Source organism: Neoarius graeffei, chromosome 10 (genome assembly GCF_027579695.1).
Source record: "Neoarius graeffei isolate fNeoGra1 chromosome 10, fNeoGra1.pri, whole genome shotgun sequence".
NCBI lineage: Eukaryota > Metazoa > Chordata > Actinopteri > Siluriformes > Ariidae > Neoarius > Neoarius graeffei.
The window spans coordinates 71,836,947-71,859,168 of NC_083578.1; the positions used below are offsets into that span (position 1 = coordinate 71,836,947).

Sequence of the window (22,222 nt, forward strand, 5' to 3'; positions counted from 1 at the left end):
TTTGCATGTTCTCCCCGTGTCTGTGTGGGTTTCCTCCGGGTGCTCCGGTTTCCCCCACAGTCCAAAGACATGCAGGTTAGGTTAACTGGTGGCTCTAAATTGACCGTAGGTGTGAATGTGAGTGTGAATGGTTGTCTGTGTCTATGTGTCAGCCCTGCGATGACCTGGCGACTTGTCCAGGGTGTACCCCGCCTCTCGCCCGTAGTCAGCTGGGATAGGCTCCAGCTTACCTGCGACCCTGTAGGACAGGATAAGCGGCTACAGATAATGGATGGATGTTGGGTGGAATGGTGGTGCAGTAGTTAGCACTGTCGCCTAACAGCAAGAAGGTTCTGGGTTTGAGCCCAGTGGCTGATGGGGGCCTTTCTGTGTAAAGTTTGCATGTTCTCCCTGTGTCTGCATGGGTTTCCTTCCAAAGACATGCAGTTGGGTTAACTGGCTATTCTAAATTGCCCATAGGTGTGAATGGTTGTTTCCCAAGCCCAGAAATGGGAGGGTTGCAGCAGGAAGGGCATCTGGCATAAAACTATGCTCCAATTAATATGACATGTGGATCAGTAGGGTCCACATGGACCCCGACCTGACAAAAGTACTGGGTAAGGAGGAAGAAGATACAGGATATGACATTATATTATCTGTAGAGTTAATAAAATATACAAATGCCTTGAATAAAATACAGTAGGTCTGAGGTTCTAAACCACAGGTTTTTACAATAATCGGCATGCTAATAAATGCATTATTTAATACACTAATTCCAAATGGTCAGTCAGCTATGAAATCTGGAATGACATTTTGGAAGCCTTAAGTGAAACCAATATAACTGAAGGACTACAATGGACAAACATAATTTTGTTCTATTGGGGATATTTTAATCCAAGTTCTCACAGGTTTATTGAAAAATTGACAGTGCAATTAGCCTTGACAAATCAAAGTAAACACGCATGCAGATAACAGTCTGATATTGAATTTTAATGTCACTGGTGCCTTTGGGAGACTTTGTCATGGTGCTACGCTGCTCTTTGGAGATTTAACAAGTCGGTTTTGACTGCCCACATCACATTCCTGAGTGATGGAGAAGACAGCGGGTAAAGCCAAACGCCTTCCTTGTTAAAGGGTATAAAGGCAAACATACTCCCTGGAGAGCTGTAGAGATTTAACAGAGCGCTCCAGGATTTAGGCCCTTCAACAAACCTGCATGCACAAACAAGGACTGGATCTTAACAGAAGTCAAACAGCTTATGGTAATACAATTCAATTTGCAAGTATTTTATGCAACTGCACTTACTTTTTGGCTCATTTGCACAGAAGGATATCAGGGATATCACTGAAGAGTGAAAGCTGTGAATGTTTTCCTTTGAAATGTGGATACGTCAAGTGTTGAAGATGGGTCACGGCGTAACGTTCCTGGTGCTGATTTTAGTGCCGATATTTACTGTGTCACATCAAGCAGAACTGCAGCAGGCTACAGTAAGACCAAAACCTTCGGATTCTTTTTAACTTGTCTTAACATGTCAAGTACATCACTCAGGTCATATTCATTTTGTTTCAGTAGTAATATACAGTAAGAGGTTATTTTGACAGTTTAAACATCATTTTCCTCGGTAATGATATTGTGCAAAATCTTATATCTGCTCTTCAGAACTATCTAAAGCGATACGGCTATCTGTCTATGTCACGTCTTTATTCTCAAGAGCAAGAAGTGCCGTTGGAACAAATAACTGAGGCACTGGGGTAACACACACACACACACACACACACACACACACACACACACACACACACACACACTTTTTCACTCCTTGTGTTTCCTCACAAAGTTTAAAATGTACACATCAGTTAATATTAAACTATCCAGAGTTTAACACCAATAAGTCCTTTAATGCCTAATCAGTCCACTTCTAAAGTTACCTCATTGTAACTCAAGCGGAAGATGAAAAATGACGCCATTTATCTCGCCACTTGCTGAAACAGATCTCTCATTCTCATTATCTGTAGCTGCTTTATCCTGTTCTACAGGGTCGCAGGCAAGCTGGAGCCTATCCCAGCTGACTACGGGCGAAAGGCGGGGTACACCCTGGACAAGTCGCCAGGTCATCACAGGGCTGACACATAGACACAGACAACCATTCGCACTCACATTCACACCTACGGTCAATTTAGAGTCACCAGTTAACCTAACCTGCATGTCTTTGGACTGTGGGGGAAACCGGAGCACCCGGAGGAAACCCACGCGGACACAGGGAGAACATGCAAACTCCGCACAGAAAGGCCCTCACCAGCCACGGGACTCGAATCCGGACCTTCTTGCTGTGAGGCGACAGCGCTAACCACTACACCACCGTGCCGCCCCGCTGAAACAGATAAGGTCCCAATTTTCCAAAAGGATTCTGAAGTTTCCAAATACAAAGTCTCGACTGGTAGAGAAATTGTTCATTGTGATGCTTGCTTTACGTTCCAGCTTTTGAACCTTTCAGTGTAATGAAGTAGTCTCAACTTTGATTTGCCTCCTTATGTAAGAGAAATATGGATCAAATTCCAACAATTAAATTAATCAGATAATTTTTTTGAATGAATGAGCAGAGGCCGGCATGGTGGTATAGTGGTTAGCACTGTTGCCTCACAGCAAGAAGGTTCTGGGTTCGAGCCTAGCGGCCGACATGGGCTTTTCTGTGTGGAGTTTGCATGTTCTCCCCATGTCTGCATGGGTTTGCTCTGGTTTCCGCCACAGTCCAAAGACATACAGGTTAGGCTAATTGGTGGCTCTAAATTGACTGTGAATTGTTGTTTGTCTCCATGTGTCAACTTGTCCAGGGTCAGCTGGTATAGGCTCCAGCCTACACAGGATAAGCGGTTATAGATAATGGATGGCTGAATGAACAGAATTGAATGTTTTACATTTATGGCATTTGGTAGATGCCAAACTTCATCGAGAGCAACTTACATAAGTCCATCCATTATCCGCAATTGCTTATCCTGTACAGGGTTGTGGGCAAGCTGGAGCCTATCCCAGCTGACTATGGGCGAGGTACATCCTGGACAAGTCACCAGATCATCACGGGGCTGACACATAGACACAAACAACAATTCACACCCACATTCACACCTACGGTCAATTTAGAGTCACCAATTAGCCTAACCACATGTCTTTGGACTGTGGGGGAAACCGGAGGAAACCCATGCAGACACGGGGAGAGCATGCAAACTCCACACAGAAAGGCTCCTGTCAGCCACCGGGCTCAAACCCAGAACCTTCTTGCTGTCTGAATGGCATTTAGTAGACACCAAACCTTATCAAGAGTGACTTACTGTACATAAGTGCTTTAAAGTCTCTGTCAAAAAAATTCATCCTGATACTGGTTCACTAGGTCATGGGTTAACAATAACATCAGTCTAAAAACAGTTGGGCAGGTAATATAGCAAGTAAAGTACAAAGACAACACAATATATTTTTTTTGAAAGTGCTAATTTAAGTACTTCAGGAAAAGGTAAATCTTTAGACGTCGTTTGAAGACTCGGCTGTTTGTACATCTAGGGGACGTTTGTTCCACCACTTAGGTGTTAGAACACAGAAGAGTATTGATGCCTGGATATTGTTATTGATGAGTCTTGATCTAGATTCACATTCTTAACATCAGTAGACATGATATGAGTTTTAGTTTCTCTTGTCTTCCTTCCTGTTTTTTATTAGAATTTTCCAGAAAGTGACAGACCTACCAGTCACAGGCAGGTTGGACAGCGCCACGTTAGCCATGATGAAAAAGCCACGTTGTGGCCTCGAGGACCCCTTTAACAACAAAACTCTCAAATATCGTATACTGGGTGAGCTAAGCCACCAGTAGATTTCATAGCTCTGAACCTGATATAGTCTAATGCCTAAATATTCTATCCACATTCACTGGATATGAGCAATTGCGCACTCTGATTGGCTACTCTACTACTAGGATATCAGCTCATATACCATGAGTAGAGAAAAACAAAATGGCAGAACGTGTTGCTAAACCAACCGAGGATGAAATAAAAACTACTAAAAAATAAAACCCCCAAAAATACAAAAAAGCAACAAAATATGGTTACTGTATTTGATGGTAAGAACATATATTTTTTTAATTTTCAAGAATTATTATTATTATAGCGTTTTTCACAAATTGCTCCTGTTGTTTCGCCGATTTGTTTACATCCTAAGCGGAAATTATTTTGTTGGACGTTTTTTACTATAAAGTTTTTATTTATCGAATTTGCAAAAAATAAAAATAAACAGGCTCTGTTTCTCAAAATCCAGTGAATGTGGATAGAATAAAAGTTATTTCACTCAATCTCGTCGTGCATGGCTTATAGCCGACTCGGTGCTACGCGCTTCGTCGGCTATCAGGTCATGTACAACTTGATTTCGTGGAATAACTGTGAAATACCAGATTTGTTTTAGAATAATTATCTTAGTTTTATAGTTTTGGTTTACTAATAATATATAAAAGAAGCTTTATGCATATTAAGGTTGTTAAATGAGCTCCATTCACCATTAGAATTTAAAAAAATAAATCAGCTGTTAAGACAGTTATGAAGTGCCTGATTAATTTGATTATTGCTTTGTATCATAATAGGTTACTGGCGTAAGAAGAAGCTGACTTACCGTATCTATAACTATGCTCCTGGTCTGGGAATGGCTCAAACACGGGCTGCCATAAAGACAGCTTTCAGGTACTGGAGTGACGTTACACCCCTCCAGTTCTACGAGGTCACTGAGGGGAAAGCTGACATCAAAATTTTCTTCCACAAGAGGGACAATGTCTGTCCTGTTCCATTTGATGGACCAGGTGAGAGAGATAAATGGGTAAAATTCAAGTTTTTGGTTCTTTACGGGATTGTGTTTGATGCAGAGACTTGATCATTGCAGGGTTGGTTGTTTAATATGCTCATTTAATAGTGTGATAATCCTTATTGTTGAATTCCCGAAACTGAAGGTCAAAAGGTGATTAATTTTCTAAGAGCAGGTTTGACAGTAGTTCTGACTGCATGATTTATAGTAACAGCTAACTAACAGAGACTTGGTATTGTGGATGTGCCACATAATCTAATACTAATAATAAATAGATTTTTTTTTTAGAAAATGCTATTTTTAACAAAGAAATATGCCTAATCATTGACACGGTGGTGTTTTCTGTAAGGAGACATTTATTTAAGATTAATGGAAAGAGCCTGCAGTGTCAGCAAATCAGTACATTTTTGACCACAGAGGTCTTTGCGCTGTCTGGTTTCTTGGTAACAAGCTGCAATTTTTTTATTTTAATGAAAAGGGATAACTGTTTACAACTGCTATCTTTAGTGTTCTGCCTGATGACAGCTCTGCTCTGATGTCTTAAGCCATCAAAGTTTCTCAGAAAGGATTACAGTAGTGGTTTCCTGTTGCCTTCTACTGGATTATTATAGAGGTTTTGTCCTCTCAACCATTCACACCTATGGACAATTTAGAGTAACCAGTTAACCTAACTGCATGTCTTTGGACTGTGGGAGAAACTCACACAGACACGGGGAGAACATGCAAACTCCACACAGAAAAACCCCCGTCAGCCACGGGGCTCAAACCCAGAACCTTCTTGCTGTTAGACAACAGTGCTAACCATTACACCACCGTGCTGCCCTACAGCTGCTATAACATGTGAAAACATCACTCCTTCTCAACATTAAACAGCTATAAACTATGGTTTGAAAACAATTAAAAATAAAAGTTGTAATAGTTAACATGTTACTGTGGTATATTTCAGGAATAAAACACTTTGGCTGACACTAGAAAACAATCAACTTAGGGAGGTACAGTAACAGTCATTGTGGCCATATCACAGCACCCAGTCACTGATTATTTTCCAATAACGTGAATGATTCCTTAATTTTATATATTATACAGTGGTGCTTGAAAGTTTGTGAACCCTTTAGAATTTTCTGTATTTCTGCATAAATATGACCTAAAACATCATCAGATTTTCACACAAGTCCTAAAAGTAGATAAAGAGAACCCAGTTAAACAAATGAGACAAAAATATTATACTTGGTCATTTATTTATTGAGGAAAATGATCCAATATTACATATCTGTGAGTGGCAAAAGTTTATATTTATGCAGAAATATAGAAAATTCTAAAGGGTTCACAAACTTTCAAGCACCACTGTGTATACACACACACTTATAGGGTTAGTCAAAATTATGTTAACACTTTGTAGCAGTCCATGTAGGTGGGTGGAGCACAGAAGGACGGCAGGACAGAACTGTTTTAACAAAACTCTTTTATTTGCACTTTTCAGTTGCAAACACGCACTCAGACACACGCACACACATCAGCCGTCTGGTTGTGGAGAGAGCCCCTCTGCTCTCACTCTCTCTCCTTAAGAAGGGCACGGTCACTGGGAAGACACACAAACATCAATTGTAGTGTAGTGATTCTGCCACTTAACTTCCCCGACTCCGCCCTCCTGTCACAGACCGATGCTAGACCATGCCCCTGCTGCCACATACCCCCACCGCCCGACTCAGGCCGGGCAGCCGTCCGGCCCACAGCCAACTCCCCCCTCCCCTTGACGGGAGAGGAAGTCCGCCACGACCATCTGCGCCCCCGGCCTGTGGATCACCTTGAAGTTAAAGGGTTGGAGTGCCAGATACCAACGGGTGATCCGCACATTGGCATCCTTCATGCGGTGGAGCCACTGGAGGGGCGCGTGGTCCGAACAGAGGGTGAAAGGGCGTCCCAGCAGGTAGTACCGGAGGGCGAGGACCGCCCACTTGATCGCCAGGCACTCCTTCTCGATGGTACTGTAGCACCCCTCACGCACCGACAGCTTGTGACTAATGTACAAGACGGGGCGATCCTCCCCCTCCACCTGCTGGGACAAAACGGCCCCCAGCCCTCTGTCCGATGCATCCGTCTGCAACATAAAGGGGAGAGAAAAGTCAGGGGAGTGTAAAAGTGGCCCCCCACACAGTGCAGCCTTAACCTTAGAAAAAGCCTGCTGGCATTGCTTCGTCCACTGGACCGGATCTGGTGCCCCCTTTTTAGTCAGATCAGTAAGCGGGCTGGTGACGTCCGAATAATTAGGTATAAACCTACGATAATAGCCAGCCAGCCCCAGGAACTGTCTCACCCCCTTTTTGGTCTTGGGCCTCGGGCAGGCCGCAATCGCTGCAGTCTTGTTAATTTGGGGACGCACCTGCCCGTTGCCCAAGTGGAAGCCCAGATACCGTACTTCCACCCGCCCAATCGCACACTTCTTCGGGTTGGCCGTGAGACCCGCCTGCCTCAGCGACCTAAGGACGGCCCTCAGGTGTTGTAGGTGCCGCTGCCAGTCATTACTATAAATAATGATATCGTCTAAGTACGCGGCCGCATAGGTGGCATGGGGGCGGAGGACCCTGTCCATCAGCTGCTGAAACGTAGCAGGCGCCCCAAACAGCCCAAAAGGAAGTGTGACGAATTGGTGTAAGCTGAACGGTGTGGAAAAGGCCGTTTTTTCATGGGATAATGGAGTCAAGGGGATCTGCCAATAACCCTTTGTTAAATCCAGTGTCGAGTAAAAACGAGCCGTGCCTAGCCGATCGAGCAACTCATCAATACGAGGCATTGGGTACGCATCGAATTTAGACACCGCATTGACTTTTCTATAGTCCACACAGAACCGGACCGAGCCGTCGGCCTTGGGTACCAAGACCACTGGGCTGCTCCCGTCACTGTGGGACTCCTCGACGATGCCCATTTCGAGCATGGCCTCGAGTTATTCCTGAACCACCTTTTTCTTGTGTTCGGGTAACCTGTAAGGGCGGCTACGCACTACCACCTCCGGGGGCGTCTCAATGTGGTGCTCTATGAGGTTAGTGCGGCCGGGCAGGGGTGAGAACATGTCCGAAAACTCGGTCTGCAACTGGGCAACCTCCGTGAGTTGGGTCAGGGAGAGGTGGTCTCCACAGGGGACCGGAGAGGGACGTGATGCTAATGTTCCTTTTTGAACCTCCGGCCCCAGCTCCGCCTTCTCTGGAACCACCGACACCAACGCTACGGGGACCTCCCCGTTCCAGAGTTTGAGTAGGTTGAGGTGGTAAATCTGTAGCGCCCCACCCCTGTCCGTTCGCTTCACCTCATAGTCGACGTCCCCGACTCGCCGTGTGACCTCAAAGGGTCCTTGCCACTTGGCGACTAATTTAGAGCTTGATGTGGGCAACAGTACGAGTACTTTCTCTCCCGGTGCAAACTCTCTAAGGCGCGTACCCTTGTCGTACAGGCGGGTTTGCCGTTCTTGGGCCTGCCGCAAATTCTCCTGGGTTAGTTGTGTGAGTGTGTGGAGTTTTGCGCGCAGGTCAATAACGTATTGAATTTCATTTTTGCTTGGTGAAGGTCCCTCCTCCCAATTTTCTCGCAGCACGTCTAAAATGCCACGCGGCTTACGCCCATATAATAATTCAAATGGGGAGAACCCCGTGGAGGCTTGGGGGACCTCTCGCACTGCAAAGAGCAAGGGTTCGAGCCATTTATCCCAGTTACGCGCGTCCTCACTTACAAATTTCTTAATTATGTTTTTAAGGGTGCGATTAAACCGTTCCACTAAGCCGTCCATTTGTGGGTGATACACGCTGGTGCGGATCGGCTTAATACCTAATAACCCATACAGTTCCTTCAGTGTTCGTGACATAAACGAGGTGCCTTGATCAGTCAGAATCTCTTTTGGGATTCCAACTCGGGAGATGACGCGGAAGAGCGCCTCCGCAATACTGCGTGCTGAGATATTGCGAAGAGGCACTGCTTCCGGGTATCGCGTTGCATAGTCCACCAGAATTAATATAAAGCGGTACCCTCGTGTTGACCGATCTAATGGCCCGACGAGATCCATCCCAATTCTTTCGAACGGGGTCTCGATTAATGGTAGAGGGCGCAAAGGCGCTTTTGGAATGGCCGCTGGATTTACTAACTGGCATTCGCAGCATGCCGTACACCACCTACGGACATCGCCGCGAATCCCCAGCCAATAGAATCGGGCCATTATTCGGGCTAGTGTTTTATCCTGCCCTAAGTGTCCAGCCATGGGATTAAAGTGAGCCGCCTGGAATACCAATTCCCGGCGGCTCTTCGGAATTAAAAGCTGCGTGACTCGCTCTTTAGTTTGAGTGTCCTGCGTCACTTGGTATAATCTATCCTTCATAATCGCGAAGTAGGGGAAGGACGGGGTGGTGTTCTGCTGGAGCGTTTGACCATCGATTACTCTCACTTGGTCAGAAGCATGCCACAGAGTCTCGTCTCGCTATTGCTCTAATGGGAAATCCGCGAGGGATTCCCCAAGAGAGAGAGGAGGAGCCGGCGGCTCCTCACTCTGGCGCGGAGATGACGTAGACGGCTCTGTGACAGCTGCTCCCGCCAAAGCGACACCGGGACCTCCCCCTGTCAAATGGCAGGACCCACTCTTGACTAAGTGTGTCATTAAACCCCGAAATCCCGGCCAATCAGTCCCCAAAATTAAAAGAGTGGGTAAGGCGAGGATTAACCGCTGCCTTCACTATAAATTTTTCCCCTCTGAAAATAATGTGGACCGACACTAAAGGGTAGTTGTGAACATCCCCGTGCACACACAACACCTTCACCAATTGTGCTCCCCCCAATGCCTCGTCTTGCACCAGGTTTTGGTGGATTGAGGTCTGATTACAGCCAGAATCCACCAACGCCTGATATGTATCCCCTTGGATACTCACCGGTATGCGATACGCTCCGGCCCGATCGAGGGCGGCTCCTGGCACGTTGGGGATCTGAACCACCGCGCCCACCTCCATTATCGAGCACTGCTGTTGGAGGTGGCCCGGTTCCCCGCAGCGCCAGCAAACCAGCCCGGGCTTCCTCTCTGCACTAGTGCTCTGGGGCTCACTCACCTGAGGGGGGGGAAAGACAGACACAGAAGGGAGAGACGGAAGGGCACCGCGGGTGCGGCGGGCCGGCTGAGGTGGCACCGGCCCCCGTCTCCGTGGTGGGGGAATGGGGCGAGGAGAAGACACAGGAGGAGGGGAGAGAGAGAGAGAGAGGAGAGAAGAGAAGAGAAGAGGTCGTCTGCTGTCCTGCTGTCGGGACAGCCGCCAGATGATCCTCCGCCAGCTCGATTGCCTGATCCAGCGACGCTGGGCGGTGGCACTGGACCCACTCTGCGGTTCCCGCTGGTAGACGCGCGATGAACTGTTCCAGTACCACCTGGTCGATGAGTCCCTCGGCGTCGCAGCTGTTGGCCCTCAACCACTGCCAGCAGGCGTCCCGGAGTTGCTGGCCAAACGCGAACGGCCGGCCGACTTCCTCCAAGCGCAGAGCGCGGAAACGCTGATGTTGTTGCTCCGGGGTGCATCCCACCCACTGGAGGACGGCCCGGCGAAGGTCCGCGTAGGCCAGCCGACGGTCGGCGGGGAGCTGTAGCGCGGCCAGCTGCGCCTCTCCCGTCAGCAGGGGGAGGAGGCGCGCCGCGCGCTGTTCCACCGGCCACCCCGAGGTCTCTGCTACCTGCTCAAAGAGCATGAAGAATGCCTCGGGGTCGTCCTGCGGGTCCATCTTCGTGAGGGTGAGGGGGGAAGGGCCCGCGGCGGTGGAGATAGTGGACCCCGCCGACGCGAGGAGGTGCCGGAACGCCCGACGATCTTCCTGTTGCGCCAGCACCAGGGCCTCGAACCGTTGTTCTTGCTCCTTTTGGAGGGCGAGCAGCGCCTGGTGCTGGCTCTGTTGGGCCGTGGCGAGGGCGTGGATCAGGTCGGCGAAGGTGGAGGACTCCATGGGGCTGTTGTCTTCTGTGCTCGGGTCCCCGGGTTTCGGCACCACTGTAGCAGTCCATATAGGTGGGTGGAGCACAGAAGGACGGCAGGACAGAACTGTTTTAACAAAACTCTCTTTTATTTGCACTTTTCAGTTGCAAACACACACTCAGACACACGCACACACATCAGCTGTCTGGTTGTGGAGAGAGCCCCTCTGCTCTCACTCTCTCTCCTTAAGAAGGGCGCGGTCACTGGGAAGACACACAAACATCAATTAACAACAGGTGTAGTGATTCTGCCACTTAACTTCCCCGACTCCGCCCTCCTGTCACAGACCAATGCTAGACCACGCCCCCGCTGCCACACACTTAAATAGTAGAAACCATTTATTCACAAAACATACATCATATGTGCAGGATGATTTACAGGATGGTCTCAACCTGTTTGCCAACATGTTCAACACACAAAAACCAGTGAGCAACAGTACCATTTAATCTGTCACCCATGGCGTATGTCTATCTGCAGGAGAAAAATAATTAATTAGTGTTAACATAATTTTGACTAACCATATATATATATATATATATGTATGTATATACTGTGGTGCTTGAAAGTTTGTGAACCCTTTGGAATTTTCTATATTTCTGCATAAATATGACCTAAAACATCATCAGATTTTCACACAATTCATAAAAGTAGATAAAGAGAACCCAGTTAAACAAATGACACAAAAATATTCTACTTGGTCATTTATTTATTGAGGAAAATGATCCAATATTACATATCTGTGAGTGGCAAAAGTATGTGAACCTTTGCTTTCAGTATCTGGTGTGACCCCCTTGTGCAGCAATAACTGCAACTAAATGTTTCTGGTAACTGTTGATCAGTCCTGCACACCGGCTTGGAGGAATTTTAGCCCATTCCTCCATACAGAACAGCTTCAACTCTGGGATGTTGGTGGGTTTCCTCACATGAACTGCTCGCTTCAGGTCCTTCCACAACATTTTGATCGGATTAAGGTCAGGACTTTGACTTGGCCATTCCAAAACATTAACTTTATTCTTCTTTAACCATTCTTTGGTAGAACGACTTGTGTGCTTAGGGTTGTTGTCTTGCTGCATGACCCACCTTCTCTTGAGATTCAGTTCATAGACAGATGTCCTGACATTTTCCTTTAGAATTTGCTGGTATAATTCAGAATTCATTGTTCCATCAACAATGGCAAGCCATCCTGGCCCAGATGCAGCAAAACAGGCCCAAACCATGATACTACCACCACCATGTTTCACAGATGGGATAGTCAAGTCAGGTTTATTTGTATAGTGCTTTTAACAATAAACATTGTCGCAAAGCAGTTTTACAGAATTTGAACGACTTAAAATATGAGCTAATTTTATCCCCAATCTATCCCCAACGAGCATGCCTGTGGTGACAATGTCAAGGAAAAACTCCCTCAGACAACATGAGGAAGAAACCTCGAGAGGAACCAGACTCAAAAGGGAACCCATCCCCATCTGGACAACAACAGACAACATGACTATAACATTAACAGTCCTAACAAAGTCGGCTTCGTTGATGCTATAAACCCCCCACCAACGGAAACCAGAGTGCAAAACCATTGACAACCACAGTTGCAAAGTCAGCAAGTCAATTGCAGTCCTAAAGTCAGCAAGTCAACTGCTGTCCCCAGCCACAAAAACACCACTGCAAGAGTCCAGAGCATCCTCCAGGCATGACCCCCAACTGTCCACATGGGGCCGCCCTCCACAGGAGCGATGCGATGAGACTCCAACCAGACACAGGGCACCAGGATGGACCAGGCAGGTCTGAGGATAAGGTTCTTATGCCAGAATGCAGTGTTTTCCTTTCTCCAAACATAACGCTTCTCATTTAAACCAAAAAGTTCTATTTTGGTCTCATCCATCCACAAAACATTTTTCCATTAGCCTTCTGGCTTGTCCATGTGATCTTTAGCGAACTGCAGATGAGCAGCAATGTTCTTTTTGGAGAGCAGTGGCTTTCTCCTTGTGACCCTGCCATGCACACCATTGTTGTTCAGTGTTCTCCTGATGGTGGACTCATGAACATTAACATTAGCCAATGTGAGAGAGGCCTTCAGTTGCTTAGAAGTTACCCTGGGGTCCTTTGTGACCTCACCAACTATTACATGCCTTGCTCTTGGAGTGATCTTTGTTGGTCGACCACTCCTGGGGAGGGTAACAATGGTCTTGAATTTCCTCCATTTGTACACAATCTGTCTGACTGTGGATTGGTGGAGTCCAAACTCTTTAGAGATGGTTTTGTAACCTTTTCCAGCCTGATGAGCATCAACAACGCTTTTTCTGAGGTCCTCAGAAATCTCCTTTGTTCGTGCCATGATACACTTCCACAAATGTGTGTTGTGAAGATCAGACTTTGATAGATCCCTGTTCTTTAAATAAAACAGGGTGTCCACTCACACCTGATTGCCATCCCATTGATTGAAAACACCTGACTCTAATTTCACCTTCAAATTAACTGCTAATCCTAGAGGTTCACATACTTTTGCCACTCACAGATATGTAATATTGGATCATTTTCCTCAATAAATAAATGACCAAGTATAATATTTTTGTCTCATTTGTTTAACTGGGTTCTCTTTATCTACTTTTAGGACTTGTGTGAAAATCTGATGATTTTTTAGGTCATATTTATGCAGAAATATAGAAAATTCTAAAGGGTTCACAAACTTTCAAGCAACCACTGTATGTATGTATGTATGTATGTATGTATGTATGTATGTATGTACGTGTGTGTGTGTGTGTGGCTTTTAAACAGAAACAGTGTTGTGTCTTCAGTGCCATAATTGTTTAGTTCATGGTTGTTGCATGGATTCACTTGATTAATAAAAAGGTTTTAATCCAGAGTTAGTGTTGTTCTATCTTCAAGCAATTTTTTTTCCGACAATACACTACAGGTACATTACACACTCACTGGCCACTTTAATAGGAATTTGTTCTTGATTCTAAGATTCCTGTTCTTGGTTGGCAGGAGCGGAACCCAATATGGTCTTCTGCTGTTGCATGCTGAGATGCTTTTCTGCTCCCCACGGTTGTAAAGAGTGATTATATGAGTTACTATATCCTTCCTGGCAGCTCGAACCAGTCTGGCCATTTTCCTCTGTCCTCTCTTATCAACAAGGCATTTCCACCCACAGAACTGTCACTCACTCAATGTTGTTTTGTTTTTTGCACCATTCTGTGTAGAGACTGTTGTGTGTGAAAACCCCAGGATAATTTGAATGTGTACAATACAGTGTTCGGCAGAAGTCTTGTCATCTTCCTGCAGGAGATGTTCTGGCTCATGCTGAAGGTCCAGAATCTGGTAACGTGCACTTTGATGCAGAGGAGCTGTGGACTGAGGGGCGAAACTATGGAGCAAATCTGAGAATTGTAGCAGCCCATGAGATAGGCCATGCCCTGGGTTTAGACCATTCTCAGTATTCCAGTGCTCTCATGGGCCCTGTGTACACCGGTTACCGTGACAACTTCAAGCTCCATCCTGATGATATCCACGGGATCCAGGCACTATATGGTGAGAACAGGGTTGGGGTTCAATCCCACTTATTGCTCTTCAATCCACAGATTTTGTACTCAAAGTTGCTGTCCAGATTGAAATACAGGATTAGGAATCTGACTTCTGAAGATCATTAAAAAACATTTTTTCTTTAGGTAAACCAGAGGAACAACCTCCGATTACCTCAGACTCACCTCCCCCTGATCCCTGTACTGCCTCGCTGGATGCTATAATGTTGGGTAAACACATTTAATTATTATTTAAGATCAGTGTGCACTAACTTTTGCACCCTATTCTGCAAACAGAAATGGCATTATGACTCTGATTCATTGTGCAGATGTGTCTCTCTCTGGGTAATGCAGCAATCGTTATGAATGCTAACTATTTCTTGTGTCATAAGATGCAGTGGAGTCTTGGATTTTATTTCAAATTTGTGAACATTCTAGACTAAGCGTAGATAGCAATTAGCAAATAAAAAGTTGATAATGATGGTAAACTGAAGACTTAACCTTAAGTCCCTTGATATACAGATAAACACATTACCCTGACTGGCTCATCAAGTAAGTAATCACACACTTCAGCATGTGTTATGCAACCTGGAGCAAAGAGGACTTACTGTTATCATCCAGAAGTTGATTATTTTGTAATATCAGTGTTTTGAACACTGTTTTAGTCCTCTTATACCACAGCAATTTGCTAATTATTATAATTTAAATTTATTAATGAATGACACATCATTATGTTTAGTTATTTGATATTGTGGAACATCCATGAAACAAGTTAGTTCCTGTTACTACTTACGTTATAACAGCTATAAACAGCCATTCCCTCTCCAGTCTCTTTTTGTCTCTTTCTTGAAGTTGATAAGACTAAAACACCACGGCTTGTCATGTTGCCAAAAAAGTACAAAATCCTCTACTGATTTTCTGAATTTTCCTTTGGTGAAAAACTTACTGACTGTAACACTAACAATACAGACTTCTTCCATAAATGTTAAATAAATGTAACCTAGTGGTTAGCGTGTCTGCCTCTCGACCAGGAGATTGCGAGTTCTACTCATAGTCTGATCATACCAGAGACCATTATCAAATGGTACCTACTGCCATCTGGTGAGGCATGCCACAATACAAATGTGAGTAGGGAGTCAAAATTCTTGCTGTTACCAGAGGACCAGCCCCCCACTGTAACCCCAGCTATGTAATAGATGAGAGGCCAAGGGTGACTGAAAAGGAGATTGGCACTGCCCAATGTGCCTGGTTAGTACTGGGACTGCCTGGGAAGACCCGGTCCTGGTACAGTAATAGACTTTGAACTTGAACATACAGTACCAACCAAAGGTTTGGACACCCCTACTCATTCATAGGTTTTTGTGTACAACCCCAATTCCAAAAAAGTTGGGACAAAGTACAAATTGTAAATAAAAACGGAATGCAATAATTTACAAATCTCAAAAACTGATATTGTATTTGGCGGCACGGTGGTGTAGTGATTAGCGCTGTCGCCTCACAGCAAGAAGGTCCGGGTTCGAGCCCCATGGCCGGCGAGGGCCTTTCTGTGTGGAGTTTGCATGTTCTCCCCGTGTCCGCGTGGGTTTCCTCCGGGTGCTCCGGTTTCCCCCACAGTCCAAAGACATGCAGGTTAGGTTAACTGGTGACTCTAAATTGACCGTAGGTGTGAATGTGAGTGTGAATGGTTGTCTGTGTCTATGTGTCAGCCCTGTGATGACCTGGCGACTTGTCCAGGGTGTACCCCGCCTTTCGCCCGTAGTCAGCTGGGATAGGCTCCAGCTTGCCTGTGACCCTGTAGAACAGGATAAAGCGGCTAGAGATAATGAGATGAGATAAGATATTGTATTCACAATAGAACATAGACAACATATCAAATGTCAAAAGTGAGACATTTTGAAATTTCATGCCAAATATTGGCTCATTTGAAATTTCATGACAGCAACACATCTCAAAAAAGTTGGGACAGGGGCAATAAGAGGCTGGAAAAGTTAAAGGTACAAAAAAGGAACAGCTGGAGGACCAAATTGCAACTCATTAGGTCAATTGGCAATAGATCATTAACATGACTGGGTATAAAAAGAGCATCTCGGAGTGGCAGCGGCTCTCAAAAGTAAAGATGGGAAGAGGATCACCAATCCCCCTAATTCTGCGCCGACAAATAGTGGAGCAATATCAGAAAGGAGTTCGACAGTGTAAAATTGCAAAGAGTTTGAACATATCATCATCTACAGTGCATAATATCATCAAAAGATTCAGAGAATCTGGAAGAATCTCTGTGCGTAAGGGTCAAGGCCGGAAAACCATACTGAGTGCCCGTGATCTTCGGGCCCTTAGACGGCACTGCATCACATACAGGCATGCTTCTGTATTGGAAATCACAAAATGGGCTCAGGAATATTTCCAGAGAACATTATCTGTGAACACAATTCACCGTGACATCCGCCGTTGCCAGCTAAAACTCTATAGTTCAAAGAAGAAGCCGTATCTAAACATGATCCAGAAGCGCAGACGTCTTCTCTGGGCCAAGGCTCATTTAAAATGGACTGTGGCAAAGTGGAAAACTGTTCTGTGGTCAGACGAATCAAAATTTGAAGTTCTTTATGGAAATCAGGGACGCCGTGTCATTCGGACTAAAGAGGAGAAGGACGACCCAAGTTGTTATCAGTGCTCAGTTCAGAAGCCTGCATCTCTGATGGTATGGGGTTCCATTAGTGTGTGTGGCATGGGCAGCTTACACATCTGGAAAGACACCATCAATGCTGAAAGGTATATCCAAGTTCTAGAGCAACATATGCTCCCATCCAGACGAAGTCTCTTTCAGGGAAGACCTTGCATTTTCCAACATGACAATGCCAAACCACATATTGCATCAATTACAGCATCATGGCTGCGTAGAAGAAGGGTCCGGTACTGAACTGGCCAGCCTGCAGTCCAGATCTTTCACCCATAGAAAACATTTGGCGCATCATAAAACGGAAGATACGACAAAAAAGACCTAAGACAGTTGAGCAACTAGAATCCTGCATTAGACAAGAATGGGTTAACATTCCTATCCCTAAACTTGAGCAACTTGTCTCCTCAGTCCCCAGACGTTTACAGACTGTTGTAAAGAGAAAAGGGGATGTCTCACAGTGGTAAACATGGCCTTGTCCCAACTTTTTTGAGATGTGTTGTTGTCATGAAATTTAAAATCACCTAATTTTTCTCTTTAAATGATAAATTTTCTCAGTTTAAACATTTGATATGTCATCTATGTTCTATTCTGAATAAAATATGGAATTTTGAAACTTCCACATCATTGCATTCCGTTTTTATTTACAATTTGTACTTTGTCCCAACTTTTTTGGAATCGGGGTTGTATTTTAACTATTTTCTACATTGTAGAACAGTACTGAAGACATCAAAGCTATGAAATAACATCTGGAACATACCTGGAATTATGCGGTAAACAAAAAAGTGTTAAAAAAACCACCAAAATGTTTCATATTTTAGATTCTTCAAAGTATCCAGCGTTTATCTTCATGACACACTATTAGCATTATCTTAACCAGCTTCATGAGGGAGTCACCTGGAATGCTTTTCAATTAACAGGTGCCTCGTCAAAAGTAAATTAGTGCAATTTCTTGCCTTCTTAATGCATTTGAGCTCGAACAGTAAATAGTAAATAATAAAAATACAGTAAATAGCCCTATTCCACAACTGTACTAATCCATATTATGTCATGAACCGCTCAACTAAGTAAAGAGAAACGACATCCATCATTACTTTAAGACATGAAGCGGCTATTAATTAATAGAAATAAAGAAAAACCATTGAATTAGAAGGGGTGTCCAAACTTTTGACCAGTAATGTATGTAAAATATCACCATATTAAGGATTATACTTGTTGTTTGTTAAATAACATGCCTTTTTAAAATCTGTTCGTTGTGTATCAACCATATAAGCCCCTGTGAATGAGTTGTTACTATAAAAATGATAATGTATTAGAGCGAGTACATTAATATACACTCACCAGCCACTTTAAAAGGAACTTGTTCTTGATTCTAAGATTCCTGTTCTTGGCTGCAGGACTGGAACCCAGTGTGGTCTTCTGCTGTTGCATGCTGAGATGCTTTTCTGCTCACCACGGTTGTAAAGAGTTGCTATGAGTTACTATATCCTTTCTGGCAGCTCGAACCAATCTGGCCATTTTCCTCTGACCTCTCTTATCAACAAGACCTTTCCACTCACAGAACTGTCACTCAGTCAATGTTTTTTGTTTGTCGTACCATTCTGTGTAAACTCTAGAGACTGTTGTGTGTGAAAAGCCCAGGAGATCAGCAGTTTCTAAAATATTCAACCCAGTCCATCTGGCTCAAACCAACACCCAGGTCACAGTGAAAGAAAGTCACACTTTGAGATCACAATTGTTCCCATTCTGATGTTTGAAATGAACGTTAACTGAAGCTCTTGATTTGTATCTGCATGATTTGATGCATTGTGTTGCTGCCAAGGGATCGGCATACCAATCAGATGTGGTATGAGGATATTACATAACCGTTCTAAAAGTATCTTCTGTTTAGGGCCGTTCCACAAGACGTTTGCATTCAGCGGAGACCATGTATGGACGATATCAGATGATGGCTATAACACACCAATACAGATTAAGATCCTGTGGAAGGAACTGCCTGGTTATTTAAATGCTGCCGTGCATTCGCAAAGGACCAACAAGTCCTACTTCCTGAAGGGTAAAGCATGGCTTTTTACTCAGTGTTAAGATTTGGATTGTTTGACCCGTGTTCATTTGATTACATTCCTTAAAGAGTGATTTGAATAGAGATGCATATTCTTGGCCAGCAAAGCAAACTGAGATACCCAGCATTCCCATTTCATAACCGAGTAAAGGATTTAGACCGACTGTATTTTGTTTCTTTTACAGAGTTGGAAAATGACAAAACATTTCTTTCAACTAACATACACTACCGTTCAAAAGTTTGGGGTCACTTTGAAATGTCCTTATTTTTGAAAGAAAAGCACTGTTCTTTTCAATGAAGATCACTTTAAACTAATCAGAAATCCACTCTATACATTGCTAATGTGGTAAATGGCTATTCTAGCTGCAAATGTCTGGTTTTTGGTGCAATATCTCCATAGGTGTATAGAGGCCCATTTCCAGCAACTCTCACTCCAGTGTTCTAATGGTACAATGTGTTTGCTCATTGCCTCAGAAGGCTAATGGATGATTAGAAAACCCTAGTATAATCATGTTAGCACAGCTGAAAACAGTTGAGCTCTTTAGAGAAGCTATAAAACTGACCTTCCTTTGAGCAGATCGAGTTTCTGGAGCATCACATTTGTGGGGTCGATTAAATGCTCAAAATGGCCAGAAAAACGTCTCGACTATATTTTCTATTCATTTTACAACTTATGGTGGTAAATAAAAGTGTGACTTTTCATGGAAAACACAAAATTGTCTGGGTGACCCCAAACTTTTGAACGGTAGTGTAACTCCATGAGGCTTTAATATTCCCTTGAACTGCTTTTGTTTTAATTCTCACTGTTTAATCACAGATGAGTTCACATCAGTCCTTTCTTCTAGGTGATAAAGTTTGGAGGTATTCCGGCTTCAAGTTGGACCATGGTTATCCTAAACTGCTTGCTATCCCTCCAAACATTGACGCTGCCTTTTACTCCCACAGCAATACAAAACTCATTTTTATCAAGGTAAATCATCCAGAACATGCTGTTAAACTAAAACGATAATGAAAATATGTGGGTCATATATTAAGGTCAATATTTATTAACTGATCCAGACCGTCTCTTTAGTTTTTTATAGCACATTACAGACTAGTGTATGTTTTATTTAAAAAATACCAAATATATCTCAGTATCTTAACTAGAAGGGCATTCGGTAGAGTGCGTACCTCCGACAAGCCATATATTTGGATTTGCATCAAAATCTAATCAACTGTTCCTTGGCTCATGACCCACCTTTCCTCAGAATTTCATCAAAATCCGTTCACGATTTTTTGAGTTATGTTGGGAACAGACAAAGAAATGGAGACAAACAAAGTGGGTAGAGGTAATTATTAGAAATAATGACACAGACACTGAATAATAACACTTTAATACAGTGAAACTATTATCTTGCTTCTGATGTCAGCGATGTTTGAGAAAGTACAAAGAAGTATAATTACTTTGTCATAAAAAACGGGTTTTAATAGCATTTCTTCTGATCAAGCACCTAAACTTTCATATGTGCTCAACCCAGTTGTTCAAATTACATATATAAATAGGTTTATTTGTTTATTGATCGATTCATTGAGTGTTGGTCTTTCTTAGGACTTGGAGTACTGGCAGTGGGATGAACTGGGTTCTCCTGATGAACTGAAACAATTTCCTAAACCCCTATCCAATCTCATCCCTGGGTTGCCGTCCAATCCAGACGCAGCGTTCACCTGGACTAATGGTCACGTTTACGTTTTTAACGGAGACCAGTACTGGCGTGTGAGCCCCAGACGCTTCATTGAGAAGGGTTACCCACTAAGCATGAGAGAGCGCTGGATGCAATGCGGCCCTTAACCCACACACAGCAGTGAGGATTTACACTTCACGAAGCATTAAGCGTTTAGATATCCAAGTCAGAACTATGATTTAGAAAATTAAATATAAACTGTATAATTGTTTTGCTGAATTTACTAAATGTGTCATTCATCTGCAGTTTTCCACTATTAACCTGAGCACAATTTTAGACAGGATTTTTGTTTTGGTGCATTAAGTGTAGATACTGTTCTGTTTTCAAATAGTTGCACATCTTTTTTTTGAATTCCATGTTTATCATTGTTTTTACTTTCAGCGCAAATTGCTTGCCATTGACAGACACAATCAAGCTCGGTTGTTTTTCGGTACACACAAGGCCACCGCAGTCTCCGCAATCTGTCTGTAATTTCAAAAGTGTTACAGAGTTCTAGGTAACAACATACTGTATAGTGTCTGTATAATATGTGCATGTGACTTCTAGATATTTCTTTATAGTAGTCTACACTCTTACACAAAAGAACTCTGAAGAACCCTTTTCTAAGAGAAAATGCATTACGACCCGAACACAATCATCAAAGTCAAGAGAGATGATATATGAACAGCACGGTTTTATTTCTGTGTCAAAGAAATTGTTCTAATGTACTAAATACTGTATATCATTATAATCCTTAGGGAATGCAGTTGTGTAAATATAACCAGTTCCCGAGAGAGAGAGGAGAGCAAATAAATGCGATCATAAAGCACCATATCCACAGCTGAGGTCAGAGATATAATGTGTGCTGGTTTGATAATGAATGCATACTAAAATCCTGTTAGGAATCGGATTAGGGTGCTTTCATCCTAATACAGTGTTTAATCCAACCATTTTTCCATTTTCAGCCCTACATTCCCCTCAGCATTAAAAAAAAAAAACTGTACACACATACCTTTAATTATATGCATTTGGAAGCCAAACGACCAAAATTTTACCATGATTAGTCTGCCCACCAAGTCCAAATAGGTGTGAAAGAATCCTTTATAGTGTGCATCAGGACTGGGATTCGACATGCCCCAACTAAAAATTGTGGGAGTTGGTGGTTTATACTCTCATGCAGGTGCGAGCGGGCAGTCAGATATTAAGTTTGGTGGACAAAGGAAGGCCGTGTATTTTAACAGGGGAGCATAATAGAAGCAGGGAAGTGCTTGTGTGGCACTACATTACATGTTTACTGCATTCATTCATTCATCTTTAGTTACTGCTTCATCCAGATCAGGCTCACTGTGGCTTAAATCAATTTCTTTTTAAAACCACGTTTCCAAAAAAGTTGGGATGCTGTGTAAATTGTAAATAAAGTGTGGTGATTTGCAAATCATGGAAACTCTGTATTTCACTGAAAACAGGATAAAGA

The 22,222-nt window shown here is 43.7% G+C and overlaps 1 protein-coding gene across 2 annotated transcripts; it reads left to right on the forward strand.

The window, feature by feature from the left end:
* Positions 1-1,163: 1,163 nt before the first annotated feature.
* Positions 1,164-21,582, forward strand: LOC132893266 (matrix metalloproteinase-19-like). 2 transcript variants are annotated; one of them, XM_060932202.1, is made up of 10 exons: positions 1,164-1,241; positions 1,376-1,467; positions 1,640-1,731; positions 3,689-3,819; positions 4,599-4,811; positions 14,080-14,325; positions 14,463-14,546; positions 18,878-19,042; positions 19,894-20,018; positions 20,637-21,582. In XM_060932202.1, the coding sequence occupies exons 1-10, from the start codon at positions 1,196-1,198 to the stop codon at positions 20,874-20,876; spliced, it is 1,434 nt and encodes a 477-aa protein (XP_060788185.1). In that variant the 5' UTR covers positions 1,164-1,195; the 3' UTR covers positions 20,877-21,582. The 2 variants fall into 2 exon arrangements, with proteins under 2 accessions (XP_060788185.1, XP_060788186.1); XM_060932203.1 differs by having other exon boundaries at positions 1,184-1,241; positions 1,306-1,467.
* Positions 21,583-22,222: the final 640 nt, after the last annotated feature.